Source organism: Manis javanica, chromosome 14 (assembly GCF_040802235.1).
Source record: "Manis javanica isolate MJ-LG chromosome 14, MJ_LKY, whole genome shotgun sequence".
Lineage (NCBI taxonomy): Eukaryota > Metazoa > Chordata > Mammalia > Pholidota > Manidae > Manis > Manis javanica.
Window position 1 is genome coordinate 31,066,921 of NC_133169.1, and position 20,553 is coordinate 31,087,473.

A 20,553-nucleotide genomic window follows, 5' to 3' on the forward strand; every position below is an offset into this window, starting at 1 on the left:
ATGTCTTTTGATTGGTGCATTCAGTACATTTACATTTAGGGTGATTATCGATAGGTATGTACTTATTGCCATTGCAGGATTTAGATTCGTGGTTACCAAAGGTTCAAGGTTAATTTCCTTACTATCTAAGAGTCTAACTTAACTCAGTTAATATGCAATTACAAAAACAATTGAAAGGTTCTTTTCTTTTTCTCCTCCTTTTTCTTCCTCCTCCATTCTTTATATATTAGGTATCATATTCTGTATTCTTTGTCTATCCTTTAGTTGACTTTGGGTATAGTTAATTTAATTATGCATTTGTTTAGTAATTAGCTGCTCTACTTTCTTTACTGTGCTTTCATTTCCTCTGGTGACAGCTATTCAACCTTAGGAAAACTTCCATCTATAGCAGTCCCTCCAAAATAGACTGTAGAGATGGTTTGTGGGAGCTAAATTCTCTCAGCTTTTGCTTATCTGGAAATTGTTTAATCCCTCCTTCAAATTTAAATGATAATCTTGCCAGGTAAACTAATCTTGGTTCAAGGCCCTTCTGCTTCATGGCATTAAATACATCATGGCACTCCCTTATGGCCTGTAAGGCTTCTGCCGAGAAGTCTGATGTTAGCCTGATGGGCTTTCCTTTGTTTGTGGTCTTATTTCTCTCTCTGGCTGCTTTTAATAGTCTGTCCTTATTCTTGATCTTTGCCAATTTTATTACTATATGTCTTGGTGTTGTCTTCCTTGGGTCCCTTGTGTTGGGAGATCTGTGGATCTCCATGGCCTGAGAGACTATCTCCTTCCCCAGATTGGGGAAGTTTTCAGCAACTACCTCCTCAAAGACACTTTCTATCCCTTTCTCTCTCTCTTTTTCTTCTGGTATCCCTATAATGCGAATATTGTTCCATTTGGATTGGTCACACAGTTCTCTCAATATTCTTTCATTCTTAGAGATCCTTTTTTCTCTCTGTGCCTCAGCTTCTTTGTATTCCTCTTCTCTAGTTTCTATTTCATTTATCGTCTCCTCCACCTTATTCAACCTGCTTTTCATACCCTCCATCGTGCTCTTCAATGACTGGATCTCTGACCTGAATTCATTCCTGAGTTCTTGGATATCTTTCAGTACCTCCATTAGCATGTTGATGAATTTTATTTTGAACTCCCTTTCAGGAAACGTCATCAAGTCCACGTCATTTAAATCTTTCTCTGGAGTTACATTAATTTTACTCTGGACCAGGTTCCTTTGGTGTTTCATATTTGTGTATGGTGTCCTCTAGTGTCCAGAAGCTCTATTCCGGAGTTGCTCACCCCTGAAGCAATGTCGGGGGTCACAGGGGAGCGGTATTGGTGCCTGGGGGGAGGAAAGAGCTGTTCCCCGCCTCCCAACTGCTATGCCTGTCTCCTCTGCCTGAGCCAGTGGGCCGAGCACACAGGTGTAAGCTTTTGTCCCAGAGCAGCCAGATATGGATCCCTGCTTTCCAAAAGCAGCTGGAATCTCAGTCTCTCCAGGAATTCTCCCTGTCTTAGCTTTTCAACCCCGTAATCAGAAGAGTATGATGAAAGCACCATGAAATGTAGGTTTGTGCTCCCAGAGCAGATCTTGGAGTTAGGTATTCAGCAGTCCCAGGCCTTCCACTCCCTCCCTGCTCTGTTTCCCTTCCTCCCACTGGTGAGCTTGGGTGGGGGAAGGGCTTGGGTCGTACGGAGCCACAGCTCTGGTACGTTACCCCGTTCGGTGAGGTCTGCTCTTTTCTCCAGGTGTGTGCAGTCTGGCGCCATCCTCTTTACTGTTGCTCTCTCAGGATCAGTTGCACAAACTATATTTTTTAATTTTATCCAGTTTTATGAGGAAGCCTCTGTCTCTTTGCTGTTGCTTTCTCAGGATTCCTCCTAAAACCGTACACAATTAGAAAATACAGTTGGTGCAACTAATCCTGAAAGAACAACAGGAAAGAGGACTGCGCGAGACAGCATACACCTGGAGAAAAGAGCAGACCTCACCAAACGGGGTAACGTACCAAAGCTGTGGCCCGGAGGGATCCAAGACCTTCCCCCACCACAGCTCACCAGCGGGAGGAAGAGACACAGAACAGGGAGGGAGTGGAAGGCCTGGGACTGCTGAATACCTAACTCCAAGATCTGCTCTGGGAGCACAAACCTACATTTCATGGTGCTTTCATCATACTCTTCTGATTACGGGGTTGAAAAGCTAAGACAGGGAGAATTCCTGGAGAGACTGAGATTCCAGCTGCTTTTGGAAAGCAGGGATCCATATCTGGCTGCTCTGGGACAAAAGCTTACACTTGTGTGCTCGGCCCACTGGCTCAGGCAGAGGAGACAGGCATAGCAGTTGGGAGGCGGGGAACAGCTCTTTCCTCCCCCCAGGCACCAATACCGCTCCCCTGTGACCCCCGACATTGCTTCAGGGGTGAGCAACTCCGGAATAGAGCTTCTGGACACTAGAGGACACCATACACAAATATGAAACACCAAAGGAACCTGGTCCAGAGTAAAATTAATGTAACTCCAGAGAAAGATTTAAATGACGTGGACTTGATGACGTTTCCTGAAAGGGAGTTCAAAATAAAATTCATCAACATGCTAATGGAGGTACTGAAAGATATCCAAGAACTCAGGAATGAATTCAGGTCAGAGATCCAGTCATTGAAGAGCACGATGGAGGGTATGAAAAGCAGGTTGAATAAGGTGGAGGAGACGATAAATGAAATAGAAACTAGAGAAGAGGAATACAAAGAAGCTGAGGCACAGAGAGAAAAAAGGATCTCTAAGAATGAAAGAATATTGAGAGAACTGTGTGACCAATCCAAATGGAACAATATTCGCATTATAGGGATACCAGAAGAAAAAGAGAGAGAGAAAGGGATAGAAAGTGTCTTTGAGGAGGTAGTTGCTGAAAACTTCCCCAATCTGGGGAAGGAGATAGTCTCTCAGGCCATGGAGATCCACAGATCTCCCAACACAAGGGACCCAAGGAAGACAACACCAAGACATATAGTAATAAAATTGGCAAAGATCAAGAATAAGGACAGACTATTAAAAGCAGCCAGAGAGAGAAATAAGACCACAAACAAAGGAAAGCCCATCAGGCTAACATCAGACTTCTCGGCAGAAGCCTTACAGGCCATAAGGGAGTGCCATGATGTATTTAATGCCATGAAGCAGAAGGGCCTTGAACCAAGATTAGTTTACCTGGCAAGATTATCATTTAAATTTGAAGGAGGGATTAAACAATTTCCAGATAAGCAAAAGCTGAGAGAATTTAGCTCCCACAAACCATCTCTACAGTCTATTTTGGAGGGACTGCTATAGATGGAAGTTTTCCTAAGGTTGAATAGCTGTCACCAGAGGAAATGAAAGCACAGTAAAGAAAGTAGAGCAGCTAATTACTAAACAAATGCATAATTAAATTAACTATACCCAAAGTCAACTAAAGGATAGACAAAGAATACAGAATATGATACCTAATATATAAAGAATGGAGGAGGAAGAAAAAGGAGGAGAAAAAGAAAAGAACCTTTCAATTGTTTTTGTAATTGCATATTAACTGAGTTAAGTTAGACTCTTAGATAGTAAGGAAATTAACCTTGAACCTTTGGTAACCACGAATCTAAATCCTGCAATGGCAATAAGTACATACCTATCGATAATCACCCTAAATGTAAATGTACTGAATGCACCAATCAAAAGACATAGAGTCACTTAATGGATAAAAAAACAAGACCCATCTATATGCTGCCTACAAAAGACTCACTTTACACACAAAGACATACACAGACTAAAAGTGAAGGGATGGAAAAAGATATTTCATGCAGCTAACAGAGAAAAAAGCAGGAGTTGCAGTACTTGTATCAGACAAAATAGACTTCAAAACAAAGAAAGTAGGAAGAGACAAAGAAGGACATTCCATAATGATAAAGGGATCAATCCAACAAGAAGATAAAACCATTATAAATACCTATGCTCCCAACACAGGAGCACCAGCATATATGAAGCAAATACTAACAGAATTAAAAGGGGAAATAGAATGCAATGCATTCATTTTAGGAGACTTCAACATACCATTCACTCCAAAGGACAGATCCACCAGACAGAAAATAATTAAGGACACAGATGCACTGAACAACACACTAGAACAGATGGACCTAATAGACATTCTATAGAACTCTACATCCAAAAGCAACAGGATGCACATTCTTCTCAAGTGCACATGGAACAATCTCCAGAATAGACCACATACTAGGCCACAAAAAGAGCCCTAGTAAATTCAAAAAGATTGAAATTCTACCAACCAACTTTTCAGACTACAAAGATATAAAACTAGAACTAAATTGTACAAAGAAAAAAAAGGCCCACAAACACATGGAGGCTTAACAACATGCTCCTAAATAATGAATGGATTAAAACCAAATTAAAAGAGAGATCAAGCAATATATGGAAACAAATGACAACAACAACACAAAGCCCCAACTTCTGTGGGACGCAGCGAAAGCAGTCTTAAGAGGAAAGTATATAGCAATCCAGGCACACTTGAAGAAGGAAGAACAATCCCAAATGAATAATCTAACATCACAATTATCAAAATTGGTAAAAGAAGAACAAATGAGGCCTAAAGTCAGCGGAAGGAGGGACATAATAAAGATTAGAGCAGAAATAAATAAAATTGAGTAGAATAAAACAATAGAAAAGTCAATGAAACCAAGAGCTGGTTCTTTGAGAAAATAAACAAAATAGATAAGCCTCTAGCCAGACTTATGAAGAGAAAAAGAGAATCAACACACATCAACAGAATCAGAAATGAGAAAGGCAACATCACGACCGACCCCACAGAAATACAAAGAATTATAAGGGACTACTATGAAACCTATATGCTAACAAGCTGGAAAACCTAGGAGAAATGGACGACTTCCTAGAAAAATACAACCTTCCAAGAATGACCAAGGAAGAAACACAAAATCTAAACAAACCAATTACCAGCAAAGAAATTAAAGCAGTAATCAAAAAACTACCCAAGAACAAAACCCCTGGGCCAGATGGATTTACCTCAGAATTTTATCATACATAGAGAAGATATAATACCCATTCTCTTTAATGTTTTCCAAAAAATAGAAGAGTAGGGAATACTTCCAAACTCATTCTATGAAGCCAACATCCCTCTAATACCAAAACCAGGCAAAGACCCCACCAAAAAAGAAAATTACAGAGCAATATCCCTGATGAACATAGATGCAAAAATACTCAACAAAATATTAGCAAACTGAATTCAAAAATACATCAAAAGGATCAAACACCGTGACCAAGTGGGATTCATCTCAGGGATGCAAGGATGGTACAACATTCGAAAATCCATCAACATCATCCACCACATCAACAAACAGGACAAAAACCACATGATCATCTCCATAGATGCTGAAAAAGCATTTGACAAAATTCAAGATCCATTCATGATAAAAACTCTCAACAAAATGGGTATACAGGGCATGTATCTCAACATAATAAAGGCCATATATGATAAACCCACAGCCAACATCATACTGAACAGTGAGAAGCTGAAAGCTTTTCCTCTGAGATTGGGAAGAAGACAGGGATGCCCACTCTCCCCGCTGTTATTCAACATAGTACTGGAGGTCCTAGCCGTGGCAATTAGACAGAAGAAAGAAATACAAGGAATCCAAATTGGTAAAGAAGAAGGTACTATTTGCAGATGGCATGATATTGTACATAAAAAACCCTAAAGACTCCACTCCAAAACTACCAGAACTGATATCGGAATACAGCAAAGTTGCAGGATACAAAATAACACACAGAATTCTGTGACTTTTCTATACACTAACAATGAACTAATAGAAAGAGAAATCAGGAAAACAATGCCATTCACAATTGCATCAAAAAGAATAAAATACTTACGAATAAATGTAACCAAGGAAGTGAAATACCTATACCCTGAAAAAACTAAGACACTCTTAAGAGAAATTAAAGAGGACATTAACAAATGGAAACTCATCCCATGCTCTTGGCTAGGAAGAATTAATATCATCAAAATGGCCATCCTGCCCAAAGCAATATACAGATTTGATGCAATCTGCATCAAATTACCAACAGCATTCTTCTACTAACTGGAACAAATAGTTCAAAAATTCATATGGAAACACCAAAGACCCTGAATAGCCAAAGCAATCCTGAGAAGGAAGAATAAAGTGGGGGGGAATCCCGCTCCCTAACTTGAAGCTCTACGACAATGCCACAGTAATCAAGACAGTTTGGTACTGGCACAAGAACAGAGCCACAGACCAGTGGAACAGAATAGGGACTCCAGACATTACCCAAAACATATATGGTCAATTAATATATGATAAAGGAGCTATGGACATACAATGGGGAAGTGAGAGTTTCTTCAACAGATGGTGCTGGCAAAACTGGACAGCTACTTGTAAGAGAATGAAACGGGATCACTGTCTAACCCCATACACAAAAGTAAATTCAAAGTGGATCACAGACCTGAATGTAAGTCATGAAACCATAAAACTCTTAGAAAAAAACATAGGCAAAAAACTCTTGGACATAAACATGAGCAACTTCTTCATGGACATATCTCCCTGGGTAAGGGAAACAAAAGCAAAAGTGAACAAGTGGGACTGTATCAAGGTGAAAAACTTCTGTACAGCAAAGGACACCATTAATAGAACAAAAAGCTACCCTACAGTATGGGAGAGTATATTCATAAATGACAGATCTGATAAAGGGTTGACATCGAAAATATATAAAGAGGTCATGCACCTCAACAAACAAAAAGCAAATAATCCAATTAAAAAGTGGGCAGAGGAACTGAACAGACAGTTCTCCAAAGAAGAAATTCAGATGGCCAACAGACACATTGAAAAATGCTCCACATTGCTAGTCATCAGAGAAATGAAATTAAAACAACAATGAGATATCACCTCACACCAGTAAGGATCGCCATCATCCAAAAGACAAACAACAACAAATGTTGGCAAGGTTGTGGAGAAAGGGGAACCCTCCTACACTGCTGGTGGGAATGTAAATAAGTTCAACCATTGTGGAAAGCAGAATGGAGGTTCCTCAAAAATCTCAAAATAGAAAAACCGTTTGACCCAGGAATTCCCCTTCTAGGAATTTACCCTAAGAATGCAGCAGCCCAGTTTGAAAAAGACAAAGCACCCCTATGTTTATTGCAGCACTATTTACAATAGTCAAGAAATGGAAGCAACCTAAGTGTCCATCAGTAGATGAATGGATAAAGAAGATGTGGTACATATACACAACAGAATATTATTCAGGTATAAGAAGAAAACAAATCCTTCCATTTCCAACAACATGGATGGAGCCTGAGGGTATTATGCTCAGAGAAATAAGCCAGGCGGAGAAAGACAAGTAGGAAATCATTTCGCTCATATGTGGAGTATAAGAACAAAGAAAAGTGAAGGAACAAAACAGCAGCAGAATCACAGAACCCAAGAATGGACTAACAGTTACCAAAGGGAAAGGGACTGGGGAGGATGGGTGGGAAGGGAGAGATAAGGGTGGGGAAAAAGAAAGGGACCTTATGATTAGCATGAATAATGTGAGGTGAAGACATAGGGAGGGCTGTGCAACACAGCGAGGACGAGTAGGGATTCTACAGCATCTTACTACGCTGGACAGTGACTAATGGGATTTGTGGGGGGAACTTGGTGAAGGGCGGAATCTAGTAAACATAATTTTCTTCATGTAATTGTAGATTAATGATAACAAAATGAATAAAGAAATGTTAGATTGGCTGTTTCTGAGAATCCTAAAACAACAAACATTTTTTATCTATCAGTTTCTGCCTGTCAGGACTCCAGGTGTAATTTAGCTGTTTTCCAGTGCCTCAGTGTTTATGTGAAGTTGCAGGGGCTGAGAGGTCATCTGAAGGCTTGACCAGGCAGGGGTGTCCCTCAGGATTCACTTCATTCTGGGTTATTGCAGAGGGCTCAGCCCCCCCTGGCTGTTGGCCAGGGACTCCCTCAGTTTTTTGTCCCATGGGCCTTTCCCTTGGGGAACTGAGATATTGTTCTGGCTCCCCTTGGGAGAGAAAGAGCATGTACAAGAGAGAAGTCCCATTCTTTATTTGTAGCTTGATCTCTTTTTGCCATATTGTCTTAGTTAGAAGTAAATCACGAGGTCCAGCCCTCTCAAGGGGAGAAGGTTACACAATGGTGTGCATATCAGGAGGTAAGGGTCTTTGGAGGTCATATGAGGGGCTGCCTACCACAGATTTGTTGGATATTTGATAAAATTTAGCCGTCTTTCTTAAGGTTTTTATATTTTCTGTAAGAAAAGCTTTATTTTGTGGTCATTAATACACTTTAAAAGGTTTACTTTTTCATAATTTGTTCTTAATACATTTAAGACTTTACTGTCTAATACAGTAGCCACCAGCCAGCGGCATGTCACTATTTAAATTAAAATTAATTAAAATTACATAGTTAAAATTCAGTTTCTTCGTCCCACTAGCTATGTTTGTGTGTGTAGCGAATGTTTAGCGACCGCCTGTGACTCTGCCTGCCCTGTTGGACAGCACTGACACAAACCCTTTCTGTCGTCACTGAGTTCTGTTGGCCATGCTGATCTGCAGCCTCTGCCAGGGCTGATTTTGTCTCCCAGAGGACACTTGGCAATATTGGAGATAATTTTCACTTTCACAACTAGAGGAATGGTTATTCTCTTGGTATCTGGAGGCCTAAAAATACGGTTAAACACCCCATAATACACAGGGCAGTCCTCACACCAAGGCTCATTGAGCCCAAAATGCCAGTAAACTGCTGATGGGAACCCTGCCTTGGAGGATCTGTGTGAGACAGGGGAGGTGTTGTCTTTCCATCTGACCAGTCAGTCCGCTAGATGCCAGTTCCCATGTGCTCAGTCCACTTCCCTCTGAAGCTAGAAATGCTTTTCCTTTAATGGTAGAGAAAGTCCTGTTAGCCTTGCTAATTAAGGTTCAGTTTTTTAAAATTAATTTCTGTTTTCTTACAGATTGTTAGACTCTGCATGTAATGACAGCCCCATTTCCCAATTCATCATGGCTTCAACTTCAAGGTACAAGTACCGTTTGATCAAAGGCTTAATCGAGAAGTGGCTCTTCTGCCTTTGAGCGGCTGAGGCCATGATATTTTTAGCCCTTAGTCCTGGTGGCCTCACTAAGCATTGGGTGTCCAGGAAGCAAAGAGAAGGAAGAGCGAGGAGGCAAGGGGAAGACTGGAGAGGAGACGGGGCAGACGAGGGAGTGTGTCTGGCATGGGCACAGCTCTAGCTGCACTTGTACATGATTTGTACACTTGATTTGTAGACGTGATTTGTTTGCTTATCTTTTAAAAAACAAGATGATTGGCCCTGGGGCTGCAGCTGTCCCTGCAAGCTTCCTGCTCTAAATGTTTGACCAGCCAGGGGCACACGCATGGTGCTTGAAAGCCGGGGGCAAACAGTGGGTAGGTAGTGAGACCAGCAGAGACCCTGGCCAGGCTGGCCTGGATCTGCTGCTACCTGCCAGGTAAGGTGGGGGAGGTGGGAGGTGGCTGCTGTTAGCTGAGAACCTGTCTCAGGATGAGGTCCATAGGGGTGTCAGGTTTCCTCCCTGAAGGCTGGTTCTTTCCTGGCCCATGCAGAGCTGGAGGAGAACCTTACCTCTTTGGGGGTCATGCCTGCTGCGCCCTAGCCTCCAGCGTGGGGGTTGGCAGTCATTGGAAGTAAGGTAGAGTGACTCTCAGTGCAGTCTGAACCCCAAAGGCTGAGGGCAGGTCTAGGAGTAGTAGCCTCCATGGTAAAGCCTGTGTTCTCCCCCTGGGCCAGGGCTGTTCTCACATGAAGGTCAGCCCCAGAGGGGCTCAGGGGTGTCGTGCCCACCTTCCCTGTCAGTCCGTTGTCACAGCTAGAGTGACATGTCTCACTCCTCACTGCCCTGCTCTACCCTCGGACGGCTTCCTGTGACAGCTGAACAGCCAGAAGTCCTGATCAGGGCCTGTGGGACCCGGTGGGGCCCTGAACCTGCAGCCGGAGCCCTCATCCCTCACGGCATCACAGCCTCGTTGGCCTCCTTGCTGTCTGCAGATATCAAGGCCCTTCTGGCTCAGGGCCTTGTGCCTGCAATTCTTCCTCTGCCAGGGGCTCTGTCTCCAGCTGCCTGCAGGGCTCAGTCCCTCGCTTGCAAGCCATCTACCCTGCCTTTCACTCATCATCTGTCTAAAATGGGCCTACTCCGCTGCCTGCTATGTCCCTCACCCACACAGTACCTGGCGCCATCCTGCTCCGCTCCCTGTGTGTCCCTCACCCACACAGTCAGTACCTGGCACCATCCTGCTCGCTGCCTGCTGTGTCCCTCACCCACACAGTACCTGACGCCATCCTCTGCTCCGTGCGTGTCCCTCACCGGCACAGTCAGTACCTGGCCCCCGTGGCACCTCAGCGCCATTGGGCCAAAAGAGATATCTGGCCAGACTTCAGCAGCTGGACAGCCTTGGATCCTCACATGGAGTATCTCAAAAGCCAGGAACTGAGTCCTGTGGGCCTCTTTGAGTTGTTCTTTGATGAGGGAACGATTAACTTCATTCTGCTCCGCTGCCTGCCGTGTCCCTCACCCACACAGTACCTGGCACCATCCTGCTCTGCTGCCTGCTGTGTCCCTCACCCACACAGTACCTGGCACCATCCTGCTCCGCTGCCTGCCGTGTCCCTCACCCACACAGTACCTGGCACCATCCTGCTCCGCTGCCTGCCGTGTCCCTCACCCACACAGTACCTGGCACCATCCTGCTCCGCTGCCTGCCGTGTCCCTCACCCACACAGTACCTGGCACCATCCTGCTCCGCTCCCTGCGTGTCCCTCACCCACACAGTACCTGGCACCATCCTGCTCCGCTGCCTGCTGTGTCCCTCACCTGCACAGTCAGTACCTGGCACCATCCTGCTCACTGCCTGCTGTGTCCCTCACCCACATTACCTGGCACCATCCTGCTCCGCTCCCTGTGTATCCCTCACCCGCACAGTCAGTACCTGGCACCATCCTGCTCCACTGCCTGCCGTGTCCCTCACCCTCACAGTACCTGGCACCATCCTGCTCCACTGCCCGCCATGTCCCTCACCCACACAGTACCTGGCACCATCCTGCTCTGCTGCCTGCCATGTCCCTCACCCACAGTCAGTACCTGGTGCCATCCTGCTCCGCTGCCTGCCATGTCCCTTACCCACAGTCAGCACCTGGTGCCATCCTGCTCTGCTGCCTGCTGTGTCCCTCACCCACAGTCAGTACCTGGCACCATCCTGCTCCGCTGCCCGCCGTGTCCCTCACCCACAAAGCCCTCATCAGTACCTGGCTTCACCCTGCAGAGCTGCTTGTGTGTTGATCTTTCCCTTAGAACAAATGCTGTGTGGCTTGGTGGGGTGGAGGGTGCCCATGGCCAGCCCTGAGCAGTGCCTGCTTGTGGTTGGCACTCATTAAATAGTGTCTCTAGGCACCTGTTTAGTGCTATGTTTACAAGGAGAGTGAGGATACAGGGGTTTCCACGTTTCCCAAATCTGGCTACTGAACTGCAGATGGTCTGTAGTAAGATAGCTGATGTTGAGGGAGCCTGAGTCTGTTGGTTCTGAATTTGGGTAGAGTTCACGTAGGGAGCGCCTATGAATTGGGGAAGTGAGGAAACATGTGCCAAAGAATAAGAAAGGGAAGAGGAAGTGAGAAAGCAGAGCCACTGGGGCCATTGAGTCTGGGACCATCAGCAGGCCTCTCTTCAGTGGCCCAGGCTTCCTGTTCGTGCTTCCTGTTTCTGGGTGACAGTAGTGCACCTGGACTTTTCACTAGAGGGGATCCTTTATTTAGGAAGGAAAGGGACTGTTGAACACCTCCTTCAATTGCCTCTCATGTTAAAATTCTTTGGCAGTTGGTGAGTAATCTGGTAAATTCCGTTCCTGCTCTGGGCCAGGTGCCCAGGATGCCTTGCAGTGGTAGGGCCCTTCTTTCCATGCCCTCCTGGGGTTTTCTGCTGACTCGCTGTTTCTCCTACACGGCCCCTTCCCACACTGTCTCCTGTCATTGCAGCAGCCCTACCTCCGGGAAAGGTGCTGGCTTAAAGCCGAAGTCCACCAGGCTGCTCGAGGTTCTCAATGCACTGGAGGAAGGGGGGTCTCCCCACAGGGAAGAGATCTTCATTGCACCGCCCGACAGTGCTGCAGGGGATTTCACCGACGAGGACTCGGGGGACGACGACGACCGGCGAGGCGCCCGCCTGCCTGGCAGTGTGCTGCATGCTGCCGTAGTGCCGGAGGACTCTGGCTCTGGCGAGGAGGGGCACCTGTGGCCGTGGACAGCTGCCAGGCGGCAGCGGGCCCCCGTGGCATCTCAGCGCCACTGGGCCAAAAGAGATATCCGGCCAGACTTCAGCAGCTGGACAGCCTTGGATCCTCACATGGAGGATCTCAAAAGCCAGGAACTGAGTCCTGTGGGCCTCTTTGAGTTGTTCTTTGATGAGGGAACGATTAACTTCATTGTTAATGAAACCAATCGTTACGCTTGGCAGAAGAATGTCAACTTGGGTCTCACGGCCCAGGAACTAAAGTGTGTTTTGGGCATTTTGATTTTAAGTGGGTATATATCCTATCCAAGGAGAAGGATGTTTTGGGAAACGTCTCCCGATTCACATCATCATCTTGTGGCAGATGCAATTAGAAGGGACAGGTTTGAACTCATCTTTTCATATCTGCACTTTGCAGATAACAGTGAGCTGGATGAAAGCGATAGGTTTGCCAAGGTCCGGCCTCTCATCGTCCAGATGAATCACAGCTTCCAGAAGCACGCGCCTCTGGAGGAGTTCTACAGCTTCGGGGCGTCCACGTGCGAGTACTTTGGGCACCGGGGGTCCAAGCGGCGGGCCGCAGGGAAGGCTGTGCGCCTAGGCTATGAGGTCTGGTGTGGGACCACCAGCCAGGGCTACTTGGTGTGGTTCGAGCCCGCACAGGGCACGCGGTTCACCAGGCCAGACAGGGGCCTGGACCTTGCAGGCAGCATGGTGGTGCGGTTTGTGGATGCGCTTCAGGAGCGTGGCCATCTGCCATACCACATATTTTTTGACAAGGTTTTTACAAGTGTCAAACTGATGTCTATTTTGAAGAAAAAGGGGGTAAAGGCCACAGGAACTGTTCGCGAGTACAGGACTGAGCGCTGTCCCCTCAAAGATCCCAAAGAACTCAAGAAAATGAAGAGGGGTTCCTTTGATTACAGAGTGGACGAGAGTGAGGAGATCATTGTGTGCCGTTGGCATGACAGCAGCGTGGTCGACATCTGCTCCAATGCCGTGGGCATTGAGCCATTGGTGCCGGGCAGCCGCCAGGCGGGGACAGCCAAAATGCGGTCCTGGGTCCAGCGGCCATCGCTGGTGAGGCTATTCCAGGAGAAGGCGGGCGGCGTCAGCCGCATGGACCAGAACATTGCCAAGTACAAGGTGAAGATCCGTGGCATGAAATGGTACTCGAGCTTCATCGGCTATGTCATCGATGCTGCCCTCAGTAACGCATGGCAGCTGCACGGCATCTGCTGCGCCGATGCCCGGGTGGACCTGCTGGCCTTCCGTAGGTACGTGGCCTGTGTGTACCTGGAGAGCAACGCAGACACCTCGTCACTGGGGAGGCACGGCCGGCGGCTAGAGACTGAGAGCCGCTTCGACATGATTGGGCACTGGATTGTCCACCAGGACAAGCGGACCCGCTGCGCCCTCTGCCACTCACAGACCAACACCCGCTGCGAGAAGTGCCAGAAGGGCGTGCATGCCAAGTGCTTCCGGGAGTACCACACCCGTTGAGCAGTGGTGGGTGAGCGCAGATGCCTGGTTACAGGGATGTGTTTACAACGGGTTTGGCACTTGGAGCACATGTGGTTTTGTGTGTGTTGGAAAAAAGACCTCAATCCCTACTGATTTGGTTGTGTGTTTTCTCCCTACCTGCATTGTAATTAACTTTTTTGTCTGTAATTACCTATGCCTACGTGTAATATAAATTAATGTTTTTATTAGTGATCATAAGTGTTTGTAAATTACATTTTATACTGTTATTTATTTAAACTCACGGACCCCTTTTTCTTCAAATAAAAATCTTGCTGTGGTTTATATCTGAGTTCCAGTAAGGACAATCAAATGTCACCAGGCACTTTAGAGAAATTTTTGTGAACAGTAAAAAATTGTATGTTCTTAATTGTAATCTAAGATACAGGCAATAGTATGTAGTTATCAGTATGATAAAGGATATCTTTTTTTAAAATGTTTTTTTAAAGTATTATTGATATACACTCTTATGAAGGTTTCACATGAAAAAACAATGTGGTTAATACATTTATTCATATTATCAAGTCCCCACCCATACCCCATTGCAGTCACTGCCCATCAGTGTAGTAAGATGCCACAGATTCACTGTTTGCCTTCCCTGTGCTACACTGTTTTTCCCATAACCCCTCACACTGTGTGTACTAAACATAATACCCCTCAATCTCCTTCTCCCTCTCTCCCCACCCACCCTCCCACACCCCTCCCCTTTGGTATACCGCTAGTACCTTCTTGGAGTCTGAGTCTGCTGCTGTTTTGTTCCTTCAGTTTTGCTTCATTTTTATACTCCACAAATGAAGGAAATTATTTGGCACTTGTCTTTCTCCGCCTGATAATTTCACTGAGCATAATGACCTCCAGCTCCATCCATGTTGTTGCAAATGGTAGGATTTCTTTCTTATGTCTGAATACTATTACATTGTGTATATGTACCACACCTTCTTTATCCATTCTTCTACTGTTGGACACTTAGGTTGCTTCCATATCTTGGCTATTGTAAATAGTGCTGTGATAAACATAGGGGTGCATATGTCTTTTTGAATCTGAGAACTTGTATTCTTTGGGTGAATTCCAAGGAGTTGGGTTCCCAGTCAAATGGTATTTCTATTTTTAGTTTTTTGAAGAACCTCCATATGGCTTTTCACAATGGTTGAACTAGCTCACATTCCCACCAGCAGTGTAGGAGGGTTCCCCTTTCTCCACATCCTCACCAGCATTTGTTGTTCTTAGTCTTTTCGATGCTGGCCATCTTTACCGGTGTGAGGTGATATCTCATTGTGGTTTTAATTTGCATTTCCTTGATGATTAGCGATGTGGAGCATCTTTCCATGTGTCTGTTGGCCATCTGAATTTCTTCTTTGGAGAATTGTCTCTTCATATCCTCTGCCCATTTTTTAAATCAGGTTCTCTGCTTTTTTGGTGTTGAGGTGTATGAGTTCTTTATATATTGGATGTTAACCGCTTGTTGGATATGTCATTTAAAAATATATTCTCCCATACTGTAGGATGCCTTTTTGTTTTGCTGATGATGTCCTTTGCTGTACAGAGGCCTTTTAGTTTGATGTAGTCCCATGTATTCATTTTTTCTTTGTTTCCTTTGCTCAAGGAGATGTGTTCAGGAAGAAGTTCCTCATATTTATATTCAGAAGATGTTTGTCTATGTTGTCTTCTAAGAGTTTTGTGGTTTCATGACTTAAATTCAGGTCTTCAATCCATTTTGAGTTTACTTTTGTTTATGGGGTTAAACAATAATCCAGTTTCATTCTCTTGCATGTAGCTGTCCAGTTTTGCCAACACCAGTTGTTGAGGAGGCTATCATTTCCCCATTGTATATCCATGGCTCCTTTATAGTATATTAATTGACCATATATGGTTGGGTTTATATCTGGGCTGTCTAGTCTGTTCCATTGGTCTATGGGTCTGTTCTTGTGCCAGTACAAAATTGTCTTGATTACTGTGGCTTTGTAGTAGAGCTTGAAGTTGGGGAGCATAATTCTCCCCACTTTATTCTTCCTTCTCAGGATTGCTCTGGTTATTCTGGGTCATTTGTGGTTCCATATGAATTTTAGAATGATTTGCTCTAGTTCACTGAAGAATGCTATTGGTACTTTGATAGGGATTGCATTGAATCTGTAGATTGCTTTAGGCATGATGGCTGTTTTAACAATATTAATTCTTCCTATCTGTGAGCCCAGGATGTGTTTCCATGTATTCATATCTTCTTTTAATTTCTCTCATGAGTGTCTTGTAGTTTTCAAAGTATGGGTCTTTCACTTCCCTAGTTAGGTTAATTTGTAGGTATTTTATTCTTTTTGATGCAATTGTGAATGGAATTGTTTTTGTGATTCCTCCCTATGTTAGCTCATCATTAGTGTATAGGAATAAAACATATTTCTGTCTATTAATATTGTATCCTGCAACTTTGCTGAATTCAGATATTAGATCTAGTAGTTTTGGAGTAGATTCTTTAGGATATATATTTTTTTTTTTTAGGAGAGCAAGGTACAGGCTTTTATTTAGAGATAAAGTAAAGTGAAAGGACAGAGCTCCTGGCTCATGCCAGGAGGGGACAAGAGAGTCCCGGATTTTTTATGTACAATATCATGTCATCTGCAGACAGGGACAGTTAAACTTCTTTCTTGCCAATCTGGATGCCCTTTATTTCTTTGTGTTATCTAATTGCTGTGGCAAGGACCTTGAGAACTATGTTGAATAAAAGTGGAGAAAGTGGGCACCCTTGTTCTGTTCCCAATCTTAAAGGAAAAGCTTTCAGCTTCTTGCTGTTAAGTATGATTGTTGGCTGTGGGTTTGTCATATATGGCCTTTATTATGTTGAGGTACTTGCCATCTATATGCATTTTATTGAGAGTTTTTATCATGAATGGATGTTGAGTTTTATCAAATGCTTTCTCAGCATCTATGGAGGTGATCATGTGTCTTTTGTCCTATTTGTTGATGTGGTGGATGATATTGATGGATTTTCGAATGTTGTACCATCCTTGCATCCCAGAAATAAATCCTACTTGATCTTGGTGGGTGATTTTTTTGATATATTTTTGAATTCAGTTTGGTAATATTTTGTTGAGTATTTTTACATCTATGTTCATCACAGATATTAGTCTGTAATTTTCTATTTTTGTGGTGTCTTTGCCTGATTTTGCTATTAGAGTGATGCTGGCCTCGTAGAATGAGTTTGGGAATATTCCCTCTTCTACTTTTTGGAAAATTTTTAAGGAGGATGGGTATTAGGTCTTCACTAAATGTTTGATAAAATTCAGCGGTGATGCCTTCTGGTCCAGGAGTTTTGTTCTTAGGTAGTTTTTTGATTACCAGTTTAATTTCGTTGCTGGTAATTGGTCTGTTCATATTTTCTGTTTCTTCCTTGGTCAGCCTTGGAAGGTTGTATTTTTCTAGAAAGTTGTCCATTTCTTCTAGGTTATCCAGTTTGTTAGCATATAATCTTTCATAATATTCTCTGATAATTCTTTGTATTTCTGAAGTGTCTGTTGTGATTTTTCCTTTCTCATTTCTGATTCTATTTATGTGTGTAGACTCTCTTTTTTTCTTGATAAGTCTGGCTAGGGTTTTATCTATTTTGTTTATTTTCTCAAAGAACCAGCTTCTGCTTTCATTGATTTTATTCTTCTCGAATTAATTTTTTCTGCTCTAATCTTTATTATGTCCCTCCTTCTACTGACTTTGGGCCTCATTTGTTCTTCTTTTTCTAGTTTCGTTAATTGTGAGTTTCGCCTGTTCACATGGGATTGTTCTTTCCTGAGGTAGGCAATATACATTCTACTTAGCATGGCCTTTGCTGCATCCCACAGATTTTGTGGTTTTGAATTGTTGTTGTCATTTGTCTCCATATATTGCTTGATCTCTGTTTTTATTTGGTTGTTGATCCATTGGTTATTTAGGAGCATGTTGTGAAGCCTCCATGTGTTTGTGTTTCTAGTTTCATACCTTTGTGGTCTGAGAAACTGGTTGGTACAATTTCAATCTTTTTGCATTTACCGAGGCACCTTTTGTAGCCTAGTATATGATCTATTCTTGAAAATGCCCCATATGTACTTGAGAACAGTGTATATTCTGATGCTTTTGGGTGTAGAGTTCTGTAGATGTCTGTTAGGTCCATCTGTTCTAATGTGTTGTTCAGATGTTCTGTCTCCTTACTTATCTTCTGTCTGGTTGTTCTGTCCTTCAGAGTTAGTGGAGTGTTGAAGTCTCCTAGAATGAATGCATTACATTCTATTTCCCCTTTTAATTCTGTTAGTATTTATTTCACATATGTAGGTGCTTCTGTGTTGGGTGCATAGATATTTAGAATGGTTTTATCTTCCTGTTGGATTAACCCCTTTATCATTATGTGATGTCCTTCTTTGTCTCTTGTGACTCTTTGTTTTGAAGTCTATTTTGTCTGATACAAATACTGCAACACCCTCTTTTTTCTCTCTATTCATTGCATGAAATATCTTTTTCCATCCCTTCACTTTTAGTCTTTGTATGTGTTTGGGTTTAAAGTGAGTCCCTTGTAGGCAGCATACAGATGGGTCTTGTTTTTTAATCCATTCAGTGATTCTATGTCTTTTGATTGGTACATTCAGACCATTTATATTTAGGGTGATTATCAATAGGTATGTACTTATTGCCATTGAAGGCTTTAGATTCGTGGTTACCAAAGATTCAAGGTTCACTTTCTTACTATGCAAGAGTCCAACTCAACTCACCTAGTATGCTATTATAAACACAATCCAAAGGTTCTTTTTTTCTCCTCCTTTTTCTTCCTTCTCCATTCTTTATATATTAGGTATCATATTCTGTACTCTTTGTCTATCCCTTGATTGACTTTGGTGTAGTTGATTTAATTTTGTATTTGCTTAGTAATTAATTGTTCTATTTTATTCACTGTGGTTTTATTACCTCTGGTGACAGCTATTAAACCTTGGAAACACTTGCAGTCCCTGCAAAATACACTATATAGATGGTTTTTTGGGAGATAAATTCTCTTAGCTTTTGCTTATCTGGAAATTGTTTAATTCCTCCTTCAAATTTAAATGATAATCTTGCCAGATAAAGTATTCTTAGTTTGAGTCCCTTCTGCTTCATTGCATTAAATACATCATGCCACTCCCTTCTGGCCTGTAAGGTTTCTGCTGAGAAGTCTGATGATAGCCTGATGGGCTTTCCTTTGTACGTGGTCTTATTTCTCTCTATGGCTGCTTTTAATAGTCTGTCCTTATCCTTGATCTTTGCCATTTTAATTACTATATGTCTTGGTGTTGTCTTCCTTGGGTCCCTGTGTTGGGACATCTGTGGATCTCCGTGGCCTGAGAAACTATCTCCTTCCCCAGATTGGGGAGGTTTTCAGCAATTACCTCCTCAAAGACACTTTCCCTTTTTCTCTCTCTTCTTTTGGTATCCCTATAATATGAATATTGTTCCATTTGGATCAGTTCTCTCAATATTCTTTCATTCTTAGAGATCCTTTTTTCTCTCTGTGCCTCAGCTTCTTTGTATTCCTCTTCTCTAGTTTCTATTTCATTTATCATCTCCTCCAGTGTACCTAATCTGCTTTTAAAACCTTCCATTGTATGTTTCATTTCTGATACTGTGTTCTGTAATGATTGGATCTCCAACCGAAATTCATTACTGAGTTTTTGAATATTTTTCTATACTTTCATGAGCATGTTTATGATTTTTATTTTGAAATCTTTCAGGAAGTTCATGAGGTGGATTTCATTTGGCTATTTCTCTGGTGTATTTATAATTTTCCTTTGAACCAGGTTCCTTGATGTTTCATATTTGTATGTGTTGCCCTCTAGTGCCCAGAAGCTCAACTGTCTGGAGCAATGTTGGGGGTCACAGGGGAGTGGTGTTGTTGCCTGGGGTAGGAAAGAACTGTTTCCTGCTTTCTGGCTGTGGTGCCTGTCTGCACTGCATGAACCAGTGGGCTGAGCACACAGGTGCAAGCCTTTATGCTTTCCGTTTGTAGCTGCCATAGGCGGGTCCTCCTTCTGGCTAGTGTAACACCAGGGCAGAGTATCCCAGTTTGTGAGCCAGGTGCGGGCTGTCTGGGAGGATGGTGCAGCAGGCTGTGTATCATAGAGGGGGGCCTTGGAGCTCGCAGTCAGCCAGGGGGCTGGAGCACCTGAAGATGGTGGAAGTTCCTAACATGGTGGACAGAGTGCATCCAGACAATTTTGTCCACCTGCCGTTTCTCCTGAGCAGTGAGCTCTGTGCAGTCCTTGCCCCCTTAGCAGCCCTCACGCTGTTGGGAAGTCTCTCAGACTGCCTGCCTTTCTTTTGTCCCAGAGCAGCTGGATATAGATCCCTGTTTTCCACAAGTGGCTGGGATCTCAGTCTCTCCAGGTAATTTTCCTGTCTTAGCTTTCCACCCCCCGAATCATGAAAGCCCCATGTCATGTAGGTTTGTGCTTCCAGAGCAGACCTCCAGAGCCTGTTCTGTGAGGTTTATTCTTTTCTCCAGGTGTAACACTCTGGTGCAGCTCTCTTTGCTGTTGCTCTTTCAGGATTGGTTGTATTAATTATATTTTCATATTATATGTGGTTTTAGGAGGAAGCCTCTGTCTTACCTCTCACACCACCATCTTTAATCACACTCACTCAATAAAGGGTATATTTTTTTTTTGAGAGGGCATCTCTCATATTTATTGATCAAATGGTTGTTAACAATAATAAAATTCAGTTTAGGGGGGTCA

General features: G+C 43.5%; 1 protein-coding gene across 7 annotated transcripts in view; it reads left to right on the top strand.

Annotated features, from left to right (window-relative positions):
* Positions 1–14,122, top strand: part of PGBD2 (piggyBac transposable element derived 2) — a 57,224-nt gene extending 43,102 nt beyond the window's left edge. For 4 of the 7 annotated variants that reach the window (XM_073221902.1, XM_037008811.2, XM_073221901.1 and 1 more), the window contains 2 exons: positions 9,010–9,072; positions 12,064–14,122. In XM_073221902.1, coding sequence (XP_073078003.1) covers positions 9,010–9,072; positions 12,064–13,819 — 1,819 coding nt within the window. In that variant the 3' untranslated portion in view covers positions 13,820–14,122. The remainder of the gene's footprint in view (positions 1–9,009; positions 9,073–12,063) is intronic. The other 3 variants (XM_037008813.2, XM_037008812.2, XM_037008808.2) reach the window with 1 other exon arrangement.
* Positions 14,123–20,553: the final 6,431 nt, after the last annotated feature.